Source organism: Ursus arctos, unplaced genomic scaffold, assembly GCF_023065955.2.
Source record: "Ursus arctos isolate Adak ecotype North America unplaced genomic scaffold, UrsArc2.0 scaffold_3, whole genome shotgun sequence".
NCBI classification, from domain to species: Eukaryota; Metazoa; Chordata; class Mammalia; order Carnivora; family Ursidae; genus Ursus; species Ursus arctos.
In genome coordinates this window covers 32,126,391-32,141,201 of record NW_026622985.1, presented here as the reverse complement: position 1 = coordinate 32,141,201, position 14,811 = coordinate 32,126,391, and the positions used below count along the sequence as shown (strand labels likewise).

Sequence of the window (14,811 nt, the reverse complement as noted above, 5' to 3'; positions counted from 1 at the left end):
AAATAAATAAATAAGAGTGTTTCATTTCATGGAACTCAAATTACATAGGAGCCTTAAAAAAAACCTTGAACACTTAACTAAAATCCAAAGAAAAAAATTCAATGGTACTAGTGAATCTTAAGTTATTTTACTTTTCTTTCATATCTAGTGTTTCAATGGGCATGGTGTATGGATTTTTCTTACACTTTTTATTTTATTTTATTTTACTTTATTTATTTTTAAAGATTTTATTTATTTGAGAGACAGGCAGCAGGAGCAGGGGGAGGGGCAGAGGCAGAGGGAGAAGCAGACTCCCTGCTGAGCAGGGAACCCAACACGGGGCTCAATCCCTGGACCCTGGGATCATGACCTGAACTGAAGGCAGATGCTTAGCCAACTGAGCCACCCAGGCCCCCCTGTCTTACACGTTTTAACTTACTCATTCCCCTTCTTCAAAAAAAGGGTACTATTAATTACATGGAACTATAAAAATCAATCTTTTTTTAGAAAACAACTTTAATGTTAACAATTTTGAAATATGGCAATATCACTAAGTTTAGGAAACTGCACATTAAAATGTTTGATATTGATTTTAGGGCTTACTAAACAACAAGGTTCTCTGTGTGTGTGTGTGTGTGTGTGTGTGTGTAGATCTCAGTGATATACTGGGGGCTAAGTCTGCTTTTCGAAACCTTAAAACATTTCATAATTGGGACGCGTGGGTGCCTTAGTCGGTTAAGCGTCTGCCTGCGGCTCAGGTCATGATCACAAGGTCCCTAGGATCGAGTCCCACATCAGGCTCCTTGCTTAGTGGGGAGCCTACTTCTCCCTCTCCCTCTGCCATTCCCTCTGCTTGTGCTCTCTCTGACAAATAAATAAAATCTAAAAAACAAACAAACAAAATAAACATTTTGTAATGAAAATAAAATCTTAAAGCCTTAAATGATGAGGCTTTTGACCAGATCTCAAAACTTATTTAAACAAGAAAGCAGTTTAACTGCACTCAGGATCTTTGTTCTGTTTTTGTTTTTGTTTTGTTGTTGTTGCTGTTGTTTTAAAGATTTTATTTATTTATTTGACAGAGAGAGAGACAGCCAGCGAGAGAGGGAACACAAGCAGGGGGAGTGGGAGAGGAAGAAGCAGGCTTCCAGTGGAGAAGCCTGATGTGGGGCTTGATCTCAGGACTCTGGGATCACGCCCTGAGCCGAAGGCAGATGCTTAACGACTGAGCCACCCAGAAGCCCCTGCACTCAGGATCTTAAGAGCAGAATAAGAGAGGGTGGTGGAAAGAAAGAAGAAAATTTCCTTTTCCTCTTCTGACCAAAAGCTCAATCTAACTAAAGTTGTAAAAATAAGCGGGAGATAACAACATTACAATTGGGAATCAGAGTAAAATGGGTCTGAATCTATCTTAGTTGTTACAAGATCCTAGAAAAGCACCTAATCTCCCTAATCCTTAGTTTTCTTTTCCTTTATAAAATGGTGATATTCATATTTCCATGAGGCTGCTGGGAACATCAACCATGAAAATGAATGTAAAGACCTCAGCACACTGCTCAGCATAAAACAATAAATTTTAGTTGCTGATTTTTAGTATTGTGGTCATACTTGTCTTAAATATTCTTTCACCTCCTTTTCTGATCCACCACTCATCATCCCAAGCCTACAGTGCCCTCCTGTTTCCTACCTTATGTCCCTCACCTAGATCTGCTCTAATTCCCAAGGCATTTCATGCTTTGAAATTACTATTGCCTTTCCATTGCTATGAAACATACAAGAGCAGAATTTATTTCTGTTAGATAATGTGAGGAAAGCAATCTGATTAATCCTTTAAAATATGTAGGAGCCTTAATCTACCTGGAGATATCAGTAGATGTACAAACAACAAGCAATGAAAAAGCAGTATAAAAAAATAAAAACTTTAAGAAATATTCTGGGGAGTTAATTTTATACTGGGCTATTGTCACAGAGTCACACTAATGCTGCCAAGGGGTCCACACCTCCCCAACTCTAACTGGGAAGACTCTTGTAAGATGTTCCTACAGCTTGGAACTCTTCCCAACCCCCACCCCAGCTCTGATTTCAGAGATCCATTCGAACATTTTACTTAAACAAAACCCAAACAAACTTTAGTTGTAGCAGCAGAAAGTACTCCACCAGAGACAGCAAAAGGACAGGAGATGAAAAGAATAGAAAAAGACAAGGATTAGATGGAAAAGAGGAAGGCAGGAACAATGGGGAGGTGAGGAAATAAAGATGGAGTGGGGGACACCCAAGGAGACTCAAGGCAGGGCAGTTCTAAACCATGAATGACATGAGCTTGCCTCTTTCTCTATGACAGAACAGGTTAAGCTATGTCTTAACTCCCCCAGAGAAGTTGGGAATAAAACGCTGCCTGAAAAGTACTGCAGATGTCCACACTATTATGTGGTTGATTGACCTGTGATGGGTCCACAAGAATTGGGACCAGGGAAAATTTCACTCACACAAAGAAGAGTAATTGTTTAACAGTCTTAATCAGTTAGCAAATATTACAGGACATGTTTAAAAGTCGGTCTTAATCAGTTAGCAAATATTTCAGGACAATGAATTTCCTTCATGTGGCCACTTCCACAGAATATGAAATCATCAAATGATTTTAGCCTCACAAATATATTTAGTTTTCTCTTAAGACTTGAAGGACATACTTTCATATTATTGCTGTTAGTTCCTCTATTAATATTACTGATTTCAGAGGCCAAACTATTTTTTTTAGCTTAACCATCTAATTTTAGAGGAGGGAATAGGTACCTTCTTGAAATCTTTTTTTCTACAAAACATAAAAGTTAGTCAAGTATACTAAGAAAAATCTAGATTTAATTGCAATATCGCAACTAGACCTACTGGAAAACATGAAACAAAAATTCCAATTCCAAGTCAACTGACTACATTATTGACTCCAAAATCACCGATTAAACAAAAGAAATTATATTTGCATTGATGTGCGAATCTGCATCCATTCTTGGTAGCATGTAATATATTCAACTGCTCAGCTCTAGCTGTCCTTGTAGCCACATTACCATATTATTCAAATGTATCTATCATTTATATGTAAATAGAGAAGATAAATGGCTTCTTCATAAGACAACAATTTTCAAATGATAAACAGACACAGGCAGACATTAGCAAGATTAAAATGTTGCGAATATGCATTCTATTATATATTTTTAAGAAAACATGGAAACTATTTTAAATTTTTAAAAAAGTATTATGGTAATTACAAAATGGGATCTTAATACATTCACAATACCAATAGCTACTCTTCTCAATAAGTCTCCACCAATGTCATTTGTATCTTATAAATTACATGTTCTCAGATCCATCTGTGAAAATTGGGATGTTAATTATCATGGTTACATTTCATGATTCCACAGTTAAATGCTGAAGTGGTGCTACATAAATACCATATGTTTTTCTAGGAGAAACGGAGAAAGATTAATTATGAGTTCAAGTCCAAGTCTTCTAGCAGTAATACTCTCAACACAATAAGATCATTACATTGTGTGCTATGCAAATTGGAAGTTTTAATTAATAGCTGAAACATGAACTGAGGGGGAAAACTATGAAATCTAAATTGTAAGTATCAGGCTTTCCTCCACCCACCCTCCCCCCCCAAAAAAAAAATCTTAAAAGAATGCCTCTGAGAAACCAAGTTATAAGTCCAAAGGGGAGGGGGGAGATTATTGTCTGTGAACTTCCTTTGATGGAGTGATCACTGTCATGCTGTTGAATCCTATTTGATAAACTGAAAAATTACAGCATATCCAGTGACAAGTAGGTTATTAATAGATAATATGTCTGATGAAAATTCAGTTTAACATTTTTCTGGATTTTTCAAAATTATACAAACTTACTAGATAAAATACTTCAGTACAGCAACTTAAATAAGAAACTATCATAATACTACAAGAATTTTATTTATATTTGTAAAATCTGAATTCTTATTTTACTCACCACATATTCAAACACAAGTGTCAGCGTCTCCTTGGTGTGGATGATGTCATGAAGCAGCACTATGTTAGCATGTTTCAGTCCTTTTAACAGAGAAGCTGTAAAACAAAGACAAAGAGACATGGGTAATAATCAACTGATATGTTTCATTATCGTTTTGTCAGATAAGATATCTATTCTCCCATTTCCCAAGCCAATAACCATTCAGAAGCAAGGGTAGTGCAACAGGGTTTTCATTTAGATGAAGCCCCCCCCCCCCCATTATTTCACCTGTTATTTGCTGTTAATCTCTAGTTAGATTCCATTATGGCCAGAGGACATACTTGGTATGATTTCAACTGTTTTAAATTTGTTACATTTGTTTCGTTACCCAGGATGCGGTTTATCTTGGTATACACATGCATATGTATGGAAAATATATTCTGCTGAAATTGGGTGGAGAGTTCTGTAAATGCCAATTAGATTCTGTTGGTTGATGATGTCACTGAGTTCCTCTCTGTACTTGCTGACTTTCTGAATAATGGTTCTATCAGGGACTAAGAGAGGGTTGTTAACAACCCCAACTGTAACTGGGGATTTGTCAACTTCATTTGAATTCTGCCAGTTTTTGCTTTGTGTGTGGTGTTTACTGTATATACATTTAGGATTCCCATGTTTTCTTTGTGAACTGGATCCTTTATAAATATATAATGTCTCTCTGTCTTTGGTAATTTTCTTTGCTCTGAAGCCTGTTTTATGGGATAGTAACATAACCAGTCCAGCTTGTTTTTGATGATGTATCTTTTTGCGTCTTCTTTTAGCCTACCAATATCAGAGATCTGAATATATAAGTTTCTTATAAACAGCATATCACTGGGTCATGTGCTTTTTAAAATCCATTCTGTCTACCTCTGACTTTTAACTGATATTTAGACCATTTACATCTAATGTAAATATAAATATATTGGGTCACCTGACATTTCAATCTATTTTCCCTTGGGCATCTTGTAACTTAGTCTTCATTTCTGATTTGATTTTGTTTGTTCTTTCATATTTCCCAGGAGTTCAAATAACTCTTTTCATTTTGGCTTTTGTGCATTTTTCTTCTTAGCCTTTGTATTACCACTTCAAGGTGGGGGTTTTTAGGCTTCACATACCCAAGAGCCTGAATAAGAAAATTTAATTTAAATTATAGTCTGTTGTGTACAGTTTTCTTTAATTTTATGGTTGCTTTTTGAAAAGCATTTTTATCAGCTGAAATACATTTGTTTTATATTTTCTTAATTCTTACAGCAGTTTTATATAGATGTGCTTGTTCTATTCTTATTCATTCAAGGGACTGTGTTCTTAGTTTGAGAGTCCTCTCTTATATCAGTTCTTCTCTGCTCTACATAGGTATTATGGATGGTGCTGGCAGGAGAAAGGGAAAGAGTGTGGGGTGTTCTGGTTCTTTTTCATTTCTACAGGATCCTTAATTTCTCCCTATTCTTTCCTTTTTTATTTCCACTGCCATCTTCAAGAGGTACCATCCTTTCCCTATATATCTGCATCTCTCTCACAGCCAACACTTCCAATCCTACTCACTTTTGATCTTTTCTGTAGTCAGTGCTGTGAACCTCATGGAGTCCCAGTTTTCTCTTTCTGGAGTGATTCTGTCTGAGCTTCATCTAAGTCCTCCACACCCCTCTACTCTTTTTCACAGTGTCTTAAACTTGTCCAAAGCTTCCCTTGCACCACTCTGCAGCCACAGGCTTGTGGCATCTCCTAATGCTTTTAAAGATGTGGGTCATGTGTGTTTTTATTTGCTTTCTGTGTTGGATTTATGACTCCTGGAGAAGCGTGAGTGGAACAATTCAAGATTAGGATTGTCCTCCAAACTTCTTGTCTTAGATCAAGGCATGATACATAGTAGCAACTCAATAAATTTACTGATTCTCATTCATTTAGGTTCCCTGGTGGGCGCACGCACACACACACACATTCTTTTAATATCCATTGAATGAGAAAGGACCTGCTACCATCTGGCAGCTCCTCCTCCTTTGATTTATCTTCTTTTTACTTTGAGACCAGCACTAGCCCCAGATGTCTGTTAACAGATAACACTCATTCTCAACACCAGGCCCTTTGATATCTACCCTTCCAAAAATGCAGAGAAGACCAGCTAGCAATGCTGTCAATTTCAAGATCTGGGGAAGAAATGGCTGGTTCTGCCTCTTAAATTGCATTCCTTCCCCCACATAAGTCTTTTTTTCCTCTTTAATTAAATAAAGGAATGAGACAACTCCACTCCCCCATCAGACTCACTGTGAGACTGCTCACCCCAAAATAAATAAATACCTTTAGATTTTAGTTTTTATAAATAATATCACAAAGGACATAACTGGGTTTAAAAAATACATATTTCTTTAGACTTATCTCCCTATAATGAATTGTGAAAAATGGAATCGCAGAGTAAAAAGACATGAAATATTTACAAGGCGTTACTTATTGATTAAATAATAGGTGGATTTAGTCTTACATCTTTCCAACTCTAATGCAAGCCTAAAAGAACCACAGAAGACAGGAAAAAATATGTAAAAAATAATGTACCATGGAAGTAACCAGTCTTATCAAATAATCAAAGTCCTTATTAAATAAGTATATGAGAACTGTATATACCATAAGCACAAGTATTAATTTAAGGATAGACTCTTTTTTTTTTTTTTTTTTTTTAAAGATTTTATTTATTTACTTGACAGAGATAGAGACAGCCAGCGAGAGAGGGAACACAAGCAGGGGGAGTGGGAGAGGAAGAAGCAGGCTCATAGCGGAAGAGCCTGATGTGGGGCTCGATCCCATAATGCCGGGATCACGCCCTGAGCCGAAGGCAGACGCTTAACCGCTGTGCCACCCAGGCGCCCCTGGATAGACTCTTTTTCATTCCTCAGTAAGACCAAAAATAAACAGAATTATTTCCCCTATACTGATGACCATTCAAGTAGAATATTCAAAAAACAGGAGATTCCTCAATCATTATTTATTTTAATTAACCTTCAATATTGGTTTTTGGTATACAACCTTAAGAGAAAAAAAGAAAGATGCTTTTGCATGTGCTTTGTCAAGAACTTGTGATCATTCATTTATTCATCAAGTATTTATTAAGAACCTAGTTAGTGGCACTGGTGGCCCTGGACAAATTCTTGATACCCAACAATACTGCAAAACCACATCTTTAAAAAAAGATTTATAACACCTAATGTAAACCTTGGACTTTGGGTGACAATGATGTGTCAGTGTAGGTTCACCAGTTGTAAGGAATGTACCACTCTGGTGAGAGATGTTGATAGTAGGGGAGGCTTAAGGGGCGGGGGTAGGGAGGAGGTAGGTGGTGGTAGGCAGGGCATATATAAGAACTTGCCACTCAATTTTGCTGTGAGCCTAAAACTGCATTTAAAAAAATAAAGTCTATTAAAAAAGTAAAAACAGAGATATACCCATGTTTTAACACACTTTATAAAAGCAAATCTAGATTATTTAATATTTTACTCAAGTATAATGATATTACACATATCATGCATCATATTTTAGATATGTAATCACCATGCAAGAGGGGCTACACTGGGCATTCCTCAGAAAGGCAGAGAGAAAGCATATAGACTGTTAAGTTCTCATATGACCTCAATGAATGAGAGCAGTTGTTTTATTAGACCGATTGTTATTGCTATGAATTTCTGTAGACTTCTGAAGGCAAAACTGTTTCGGGACCATATACTATATTCCTTAACCCCAAGACAAATTTTAATAAACATGTGTTTGGTCCAAAGAAGGTCATTCAGAAAGAGAATTAATTCATGTGGCTGGTTCCAACACACTGGAAGACAATAAGAAGCGTGTTCCCTCTGAAACTCAATCAGTAACCGCAGTGTATAGTCCAAGGCCAGACAAGTCCAGGCTACACAGTGAGGCTTCTTTTCCATCTCACATACACCTACCATGGGCAAGTTAGTTTTATACACTAAAAACCTTACAGCAAAAACACCTATAAATTTGTTTTATCTGAGCTTTGTAAACTACACACATGGGAAAATAATTACAATAAAATCACAGTACACAAACAGTGAAGGAACAACTATCATATATACTTGTGATAGAGTTTCATCTTATTAATTCCAATAATTTATAATCTTCCTTCTTTTAATTATTCAACTGGCCCATCAGCCTTAAACAATTAAAACTTTATTAAATAGCCAGCTTTCAGATATTAATCTGGGGACCAACTTCACATCTGCTCACTTTAAAAAAGGACACTTGGCCTGCACTAGACTTCCAAGGCAGATTCATCCTCTGAGATCAATATTTCAAACCACAACAGGGTATTTGAAAATGATGACCAGATATGGTACTTCACACCCACCACGTACAGGACGCATATAGGAAATGAATCAAGGACCTAAAGGATCCCATGTTGTATGAAAGCAACCTGGCTTTGTGAGGCAAGTTTTTGGAAATATATTATACAACAGGATTTGTAATATTGTCCAATTTCATTTTTCAAGTTATCCCCTTAGCCTGTCAAATTCAGTAAGGATCCATCCTTATCAGTAATAACCCCAAAAAGGTACTGAAGCTTCCACTAAATTAAGAATCCCAGGCCCTGAGGATCCCTTGCCTTGGGATTTTTTTTTTAACTGCACCCCCCCAACCTCCACCCCATTACCGCCTTTTTTCTCTCACCACTTACACCTAAATTGTTACTCATTTCTCAAAGTAATGTCTTCACACTCATCATTTCCCATGGCATTTTTTCCTACAATTTCAGGAAAATTGAATTTCTGCCACCATTCATCTTGGGAAAAAATGTTTTTTTCCTGACAGTGACAAATATTATAGAAAAAAGTCATGTCATTTCTTTATATATTTTTGACCATTTCTACAAGAAGACTCAAAGTCTCCACATTTCTTTCTTGTAACTCAAATACTATAGATTTTAGATTTCTAAATACATTTATATACACTTTTAAAGTACAGTATCAGTTAAACAGGTACCAGTATCTGTATTTGAAAGCAAACCCTCTTTCTTTGGAGATTAACATCATGAATTTGCATTTGAAAAAGGACAGAACCACTAATTTCATAGCTGATGGCAAACAAATGGCGTCGAAGGTCAGAAAACTGTCCCCACTCTCTATCAACACTGGGGAAGGTGACAGACCTGACTAGTTTGGAGACTGCCAGTGCAGCAGCCACTGCTCCCAGCATGTTGCCAGAAACTGTAATTCCTGCTGTTCCCAAGGCAAGTGAGTCTCCTGGGCTGCCAAGTCAGACCAGTGATTAGCACCTACAAGTTCTAAAGCCAATATGTCTCCCTTTTCAAGACAAACACTGTCAAAATAATACTCCATGTAATCCTAATAATATCACGGATATAACACATGTTATTTCTCATCGTTTACTGACAAACAAATCCTGTAACATTAACGTTAGTAATTCCAGCATGCTTGGTTTCTCACTTGGTTTCTCCACAAATTTTAAGTAAACATATGGCAACATTTTAAATTCATTTCACCACTGAGGTTTGACAAAGTTCAACTGTACGTGATGCAAAAGACTTGCAATTTAAGGGTTGAGGGTAAAATTCTAACAACAGTTTTGAAACTGTGATGTTGAAACAATACAAAAACAGAAAAAACCCTGTTGCTCATAAAGATAATTGTGCCTCCGACAAAGTCCCACAAGGAAAGAAGGACACAGGGAGCCTCCCTTCATTTGGTAGCAGGATTCAGATATCCGATTGTTGGCCGTATTAAAACTTCCACCTCCCACTTTGAGAAAAAAACATCTTCAATTTCCACTCTGGCGTGGAAGGGATAAATTTCACCTGAACTCCAATTTCATTATATTAAATAAATTCTGAGTTAATAGAAGAATTCAGAGTATGTTCATTCTTTTAAAAGGTTTTATTTATTTGAGAGAAAGAGAGAGGTCGCATGCATGAGCAGGGGAAGGAGCAGAGAGAGAGAGAGAAGGAGAGAATCCTCAAGCAGACTCCGCTGAGCGTGGCGCCCAATGGAGGGCTGGCTCTAATGACCCTGAGATCATGACCTGAGCTGAAGTCGGAGGCTTAACTGACAGCCACCCAGGCGACCCCAGAGTATGTTCATCTTATCAGTTTATAAGCAATGAAGAGAGAAAGAAAGGACAAAACCCTTCTTTAATATATCAGTTTTCTAAGTCATTATATAATATCCTACTAGGAAAGGACAGACCACAAAGAGAACCTATCCTTGCTCACTCCCCCTTTAGCCTCTGGAAGGAAGTGGTGTATTCAAGTTTTCTTCTTTCTTTTTTTAAAATGTCTTCCAGAGGGGTAGACTGGAGGGGCTGCTACCTGACGTTTCTAGAAGACAAACATTACTACCCATTAAACCCAAGGAGCCAACCATACCTCAAGCTACAACTTACAACAGACATGAACTTTTTCTTTAAACCCACGCCTAGATAGCTCTAAGGTTGCTGAAATTCACTTCATACTAGAAATAATAAAACTACTTACTTTTAATGAGAAGTTACTTGCCAGTGCATTCTGAATATTTTCATAACTAAAGTATTCTGAATGGGAAAATCTCAAGGGTAAAGAGCAAAAAAAAAAACAAAAAAAAACCAACAAACCACCCCGCCACAAAACAAACAAAAAACCAATGCATGCAGAGAAAAGACGAGATTGCTTGTTTAACTGTGTCTGTGAAGAGTTGGTGGTCTAGACAGAGAAATGAACAGATACACAGCTCCTAGCTTAACTTGTACACGGTTCTGTAAGGTATGGTGCCTTGTTCAACTACATACCAGGAGAAAGGCTGTAGTTCTACTTACTTCCAGACCCTTCCCTTAATGATATCTAATATGATAAATAAACACATACACATGCACACACCCATAAACTAATAAATGAAAAAGTGCAAGAATCGGGTTAAAAAATGGAACTGTATCTCTGACTCCATGTTTCTGCTTTTTATACCTTGTATGTACACACATGCAAAGAGTCTGCTCTGTGTTATGGGAAAAAGAGGTCATGGATCACCTAAAACACAAAGTCAAAGTGTGGTATCGTATAAACTTAATCTAGCTAAAAGCACATTATAGGATTTGGAGACATGTTTCTTGACCACCAGGTATCATCCAAACGTGGAAAGATAATACAACACGTTAGGAATACTGTACAAATACCACATAAATTGCTTTCTATCCATAAAAGAAAAAAAAAAAAAAAAGGCTACTGTTTTTACTTGCTCCGGAGCTAAGTTTTTCTATTTGGGGATAGACAGAAATTCAATCCCACTGCATATTCTTCCTGCTTTGCACTCCTAACATCCCCAACGTCGCAAACCTGAAATGTGGTACTAGAAATTACAGACTCGACCATTCCCTCTTGCCATCGACACCTGTTTATCCCCCGTCCCAATACTGGCAAAGGGCAGTCAGTGGGGGGCCTCCACAATTCAGTCTCACAGGACCACAGCGAATGCCCACTTAATCACTTCAGAGAACAAATACTTCTCACAGGAGAGCTGAACCACATAAAACTGCCAATATTTGACATTTTTAACCTACTAACAGCAATTTCACATGGTTCAACCTAATAGAGTTTACCTGGCTCAAAGCAATTTTAACTTTATCACAAATGCATTGTTACTCTTACCCCTGCTAACATTCAAACCAATTAATCTGCCACCAAAGGGCCAAGACCCCACTCTGCATAGGGGGGGAAAAAGGAGGAATCTGCTAATCAAGCTATGGTTACAGCTGAGGGGAGGAATATAGAAACAATTTAATATTCTACATGTACCTTTCTATACCATTTGAATTGTTGATGATAACAGATATACTCCTTTTATACTACAAAAGAGGTCTTGAAAAGTTCTTTGTTACAAGTGGGTTGGCTAAAGCAAACTGAAATAGCACTAAAAAGGCATACAGATATTTTAACTACACGATTAATATGCAACCACAACACATCTACAATAATGAATCATTATAACTGCAAGGAGATCCTTCGCTACTAATCCCACCTCATTACTAATCCCTCCTCACTAGGGTATTGGTGCAAATGCTTGCATTGTAAGGGTCTCTTTTCCTACCCTGGAACACTGCAGGCCCCATATCAGCCTCTAATTTGCTCCCATATCAGGCGTTAATCCAAAATGTTGAAACTGTTTCTTGTCTAAATAGTTACTTTCCTGCATTAAGATTAATGTACTCACTGAAAAAGATTCCTAGTTTGATTGTCTCCAATTACTCCCAGATGAACCTGTAAATGACCCACCAGCTGCCTTTCCATGCTGTAGTTGATCCTGTTCCCATTTGCCACTAGAAAGATCCACGCATGTATGCAGGTAGAACGGGAAAGCAGACATGTGGTTTTCTCTAATGTAAACATCTTGCTAGTAATCTCTGCAGAAACAAATCTTGCTAAGTAACAGGGTTGGGAATAGTGGCAGTTATGTTCTAGGTACTATAGTCTTTAGGCAAAAAAGAGACAACATAGGAGCTGAGGGTTTCTGGAAGACGATAACAGAAGAGCTGTTTTTTGTCTGACTATAATAACTAAGGTTTGCTGCATTTGAACTACTTTATACTTTATTACATTTGGGTTATATGTATAGTCAGTAAGAAAACTACAAAGTATGCAATTAAAAAAAGATGCATGGTTTGGCACTGAGCCCCTTATGTCTTCTGGTTAAGAAAAATAAACATTGGTACCATAATAGCTATCACTGCTTAACTAGATGTAACTCAACCTCAATCCTTACATGAAAATATGTGAATAGCTATTATTGTATTTCACAAAAATAAACAGAAGTATAAAGTCAGAAAATATTTTCTTTGCCATGGCTTCAAGTCCCAGTACCTAGGGGCCTGCACATAGGGCACTTGACTTTGCAAGACAACATTCAAGTGTTGGAACACAGATTCCTCCACAAAGCAGGGTAATTTTGCAGCGTATTTCCAGACACAGGAAACTCTACCACCCTTTGTCAGGAATTAGACTATTCATGTCACCACAGCCACAGGCCCACCAGGAGGTGTTTCTCAAAGCATGGTTCTTCAATGATCCAACCCACACCAACTGCTATCAATGCAAATTCATTAGACTTTATCCCAAACCTACCAAATCCAAAATGATGGGGATGGGACCTAAGAATCATCCAAGAAATATTTACTTAATATCCATGGGTGCCAATCACTAGGCAACAGGAGAAACTAGACAAAACTCCTGTCCCTATGAAGCTGGCATTGATATTTTGACCAAGCCTTCTATTCAATGCTTAAGCATCCTAAAGCTTAAAAATCACTGTGCTACGGTTTTGATATGGAGAAATGGGTAGCATCTTTATGGGCTGTGTGTGTGTGTGTATATGCATGTGTTTATTCACTTAGTTACACTGCAAGCTATTCACTGTTCTGCAAGCAAATCAAAAGAAACACCAAGACAATCAGTTTGTTTACCTAGTATCTATTACCCCCACACACACACATATGCACACACACATACACATATGCACACACACACACACACCTGCTGAGATAGATGCCACTGAAAGATAAAACGTCTTGGGCTAGAAGGAAGAGAGAATTCTTTATTCTGAAAATTGCATGGTATTTTGAAAAATGTGTGCATTTTTTCCTGTTCCGTTAAAAAAAAAAAAAGTCAGCTCATAAAGCTTTTTCATATAAACCAAATGTTGATAAGGTCATCATTATATGGACTTTTCAATCCCACAATTTTTGAAATCTGTGAAGGAATAACGTTTTATGTAAAATGCTTGCAATAAGCCCTGCATGGGGGCCAGTGCTTTGATAAACAAATACAATCAGCAGGTCTGGAGATACTATAAACAGATAATGAGCACAGAAGGAAGAAGGAGGGAAAGACTATAAAAAATGAATATGAATTTTGGTTGGGGTTAATTCTTACCCTTGACCATCCCCTGAACTGAAATTTTAAACATACCACTACTTCATTTGACTTAGTAACACAAAGCTATAAAAATGTCAAATTACAGCTTCATTCGGTGGAAAGTGCACAGGCCCACAGCACCGATTAACCTTCAGGTGGGCAATGACCTTCTACCTTCCCATGATAAAACTCCGTAAACTGTCCCTAGGCCTGGACAAGGCCCTGAAATCCTCCATGCTGCCTCTAATCAGTGGAGGCCCTGCTGGGGACCCCAGCTCATCTCGGCCCTTCTGAGTGAGCTCTGTCACTGATGGGAAGGTCCTTACTACTCTGCCTCTCAAGGTGCTCCCCTCGCTGCAGGGCTTCCTTCCGCCCTGGGCTCAGGGATGCTCAGATGCTGAGACGCGGCGCCGGCCACTCTAGCACCACGTCAACATTCAGGGCGTGTACACATTATCTAATGTCAGAAAGGGAATGAAGGGTCCGGTCTGGGATTGCCTTCCTATCCTATGGAGGCAGGACTGGAGAGCCCCAGTCTCAGTGCTCTCATTTCTCGTCTCTCCTTCTGGCTACGACTGCATTTGAAGAAGATTTTTTTCTGTATTTGGAAATACTCAAAAGCAAGAGAGGAAAACAAGTATACGTATAAAGGATAGAGTGATATCTCAAGTGTTCAGTATTCCAAAGTATATGACAATAAAAAATGAAACAGTTGATGCCGTTACACGAGTAAATGTTATTGAATGAATCTGGGGAGCGGCTCCTCCCAGCCTTTTCTGAATGTGAGGACTTCCTAAATCCCTACGCTAGAGAAGGCACGTCAGTACAAAAATGGTAAGAACGGCTTTTAAAAATCTTAATAGAGTCTCATATTATCTTCTTTAAAGTCACTATCTTGTTGTCCAAAACTGGCAACATCTTAGAGGTGG

At 37.9% G+C, this 14,811-nt stretch overlaps 1 protein-coding gene across 6 annotated transcripts in view; it reads right to left on the bottom strand.

Moving 5' to 3' along the window:
- Positions 1 to 14,811, bottom strand: part of CDK14 (cyclin dependent kinase 14) — a 701,485-nt gene that overhangs the window by 331,609 nt on the left and 355,065 nt on the right. For all 6 annotated transcript variants that reach the window (XM_044386363.3, XM_044386367.3, XM_044386366.3 and 3 more), the window contains one exon: positions 3,973 to 4,067. In XM_044386363.3, the coding sequence (XP_044242298.1) occupies positions 3,973 to 4,067 (95 nt within the window). The remainder of the gene's footprint in view (positions 1 to 3,972; positions 4,068 to 14,811) is intronic.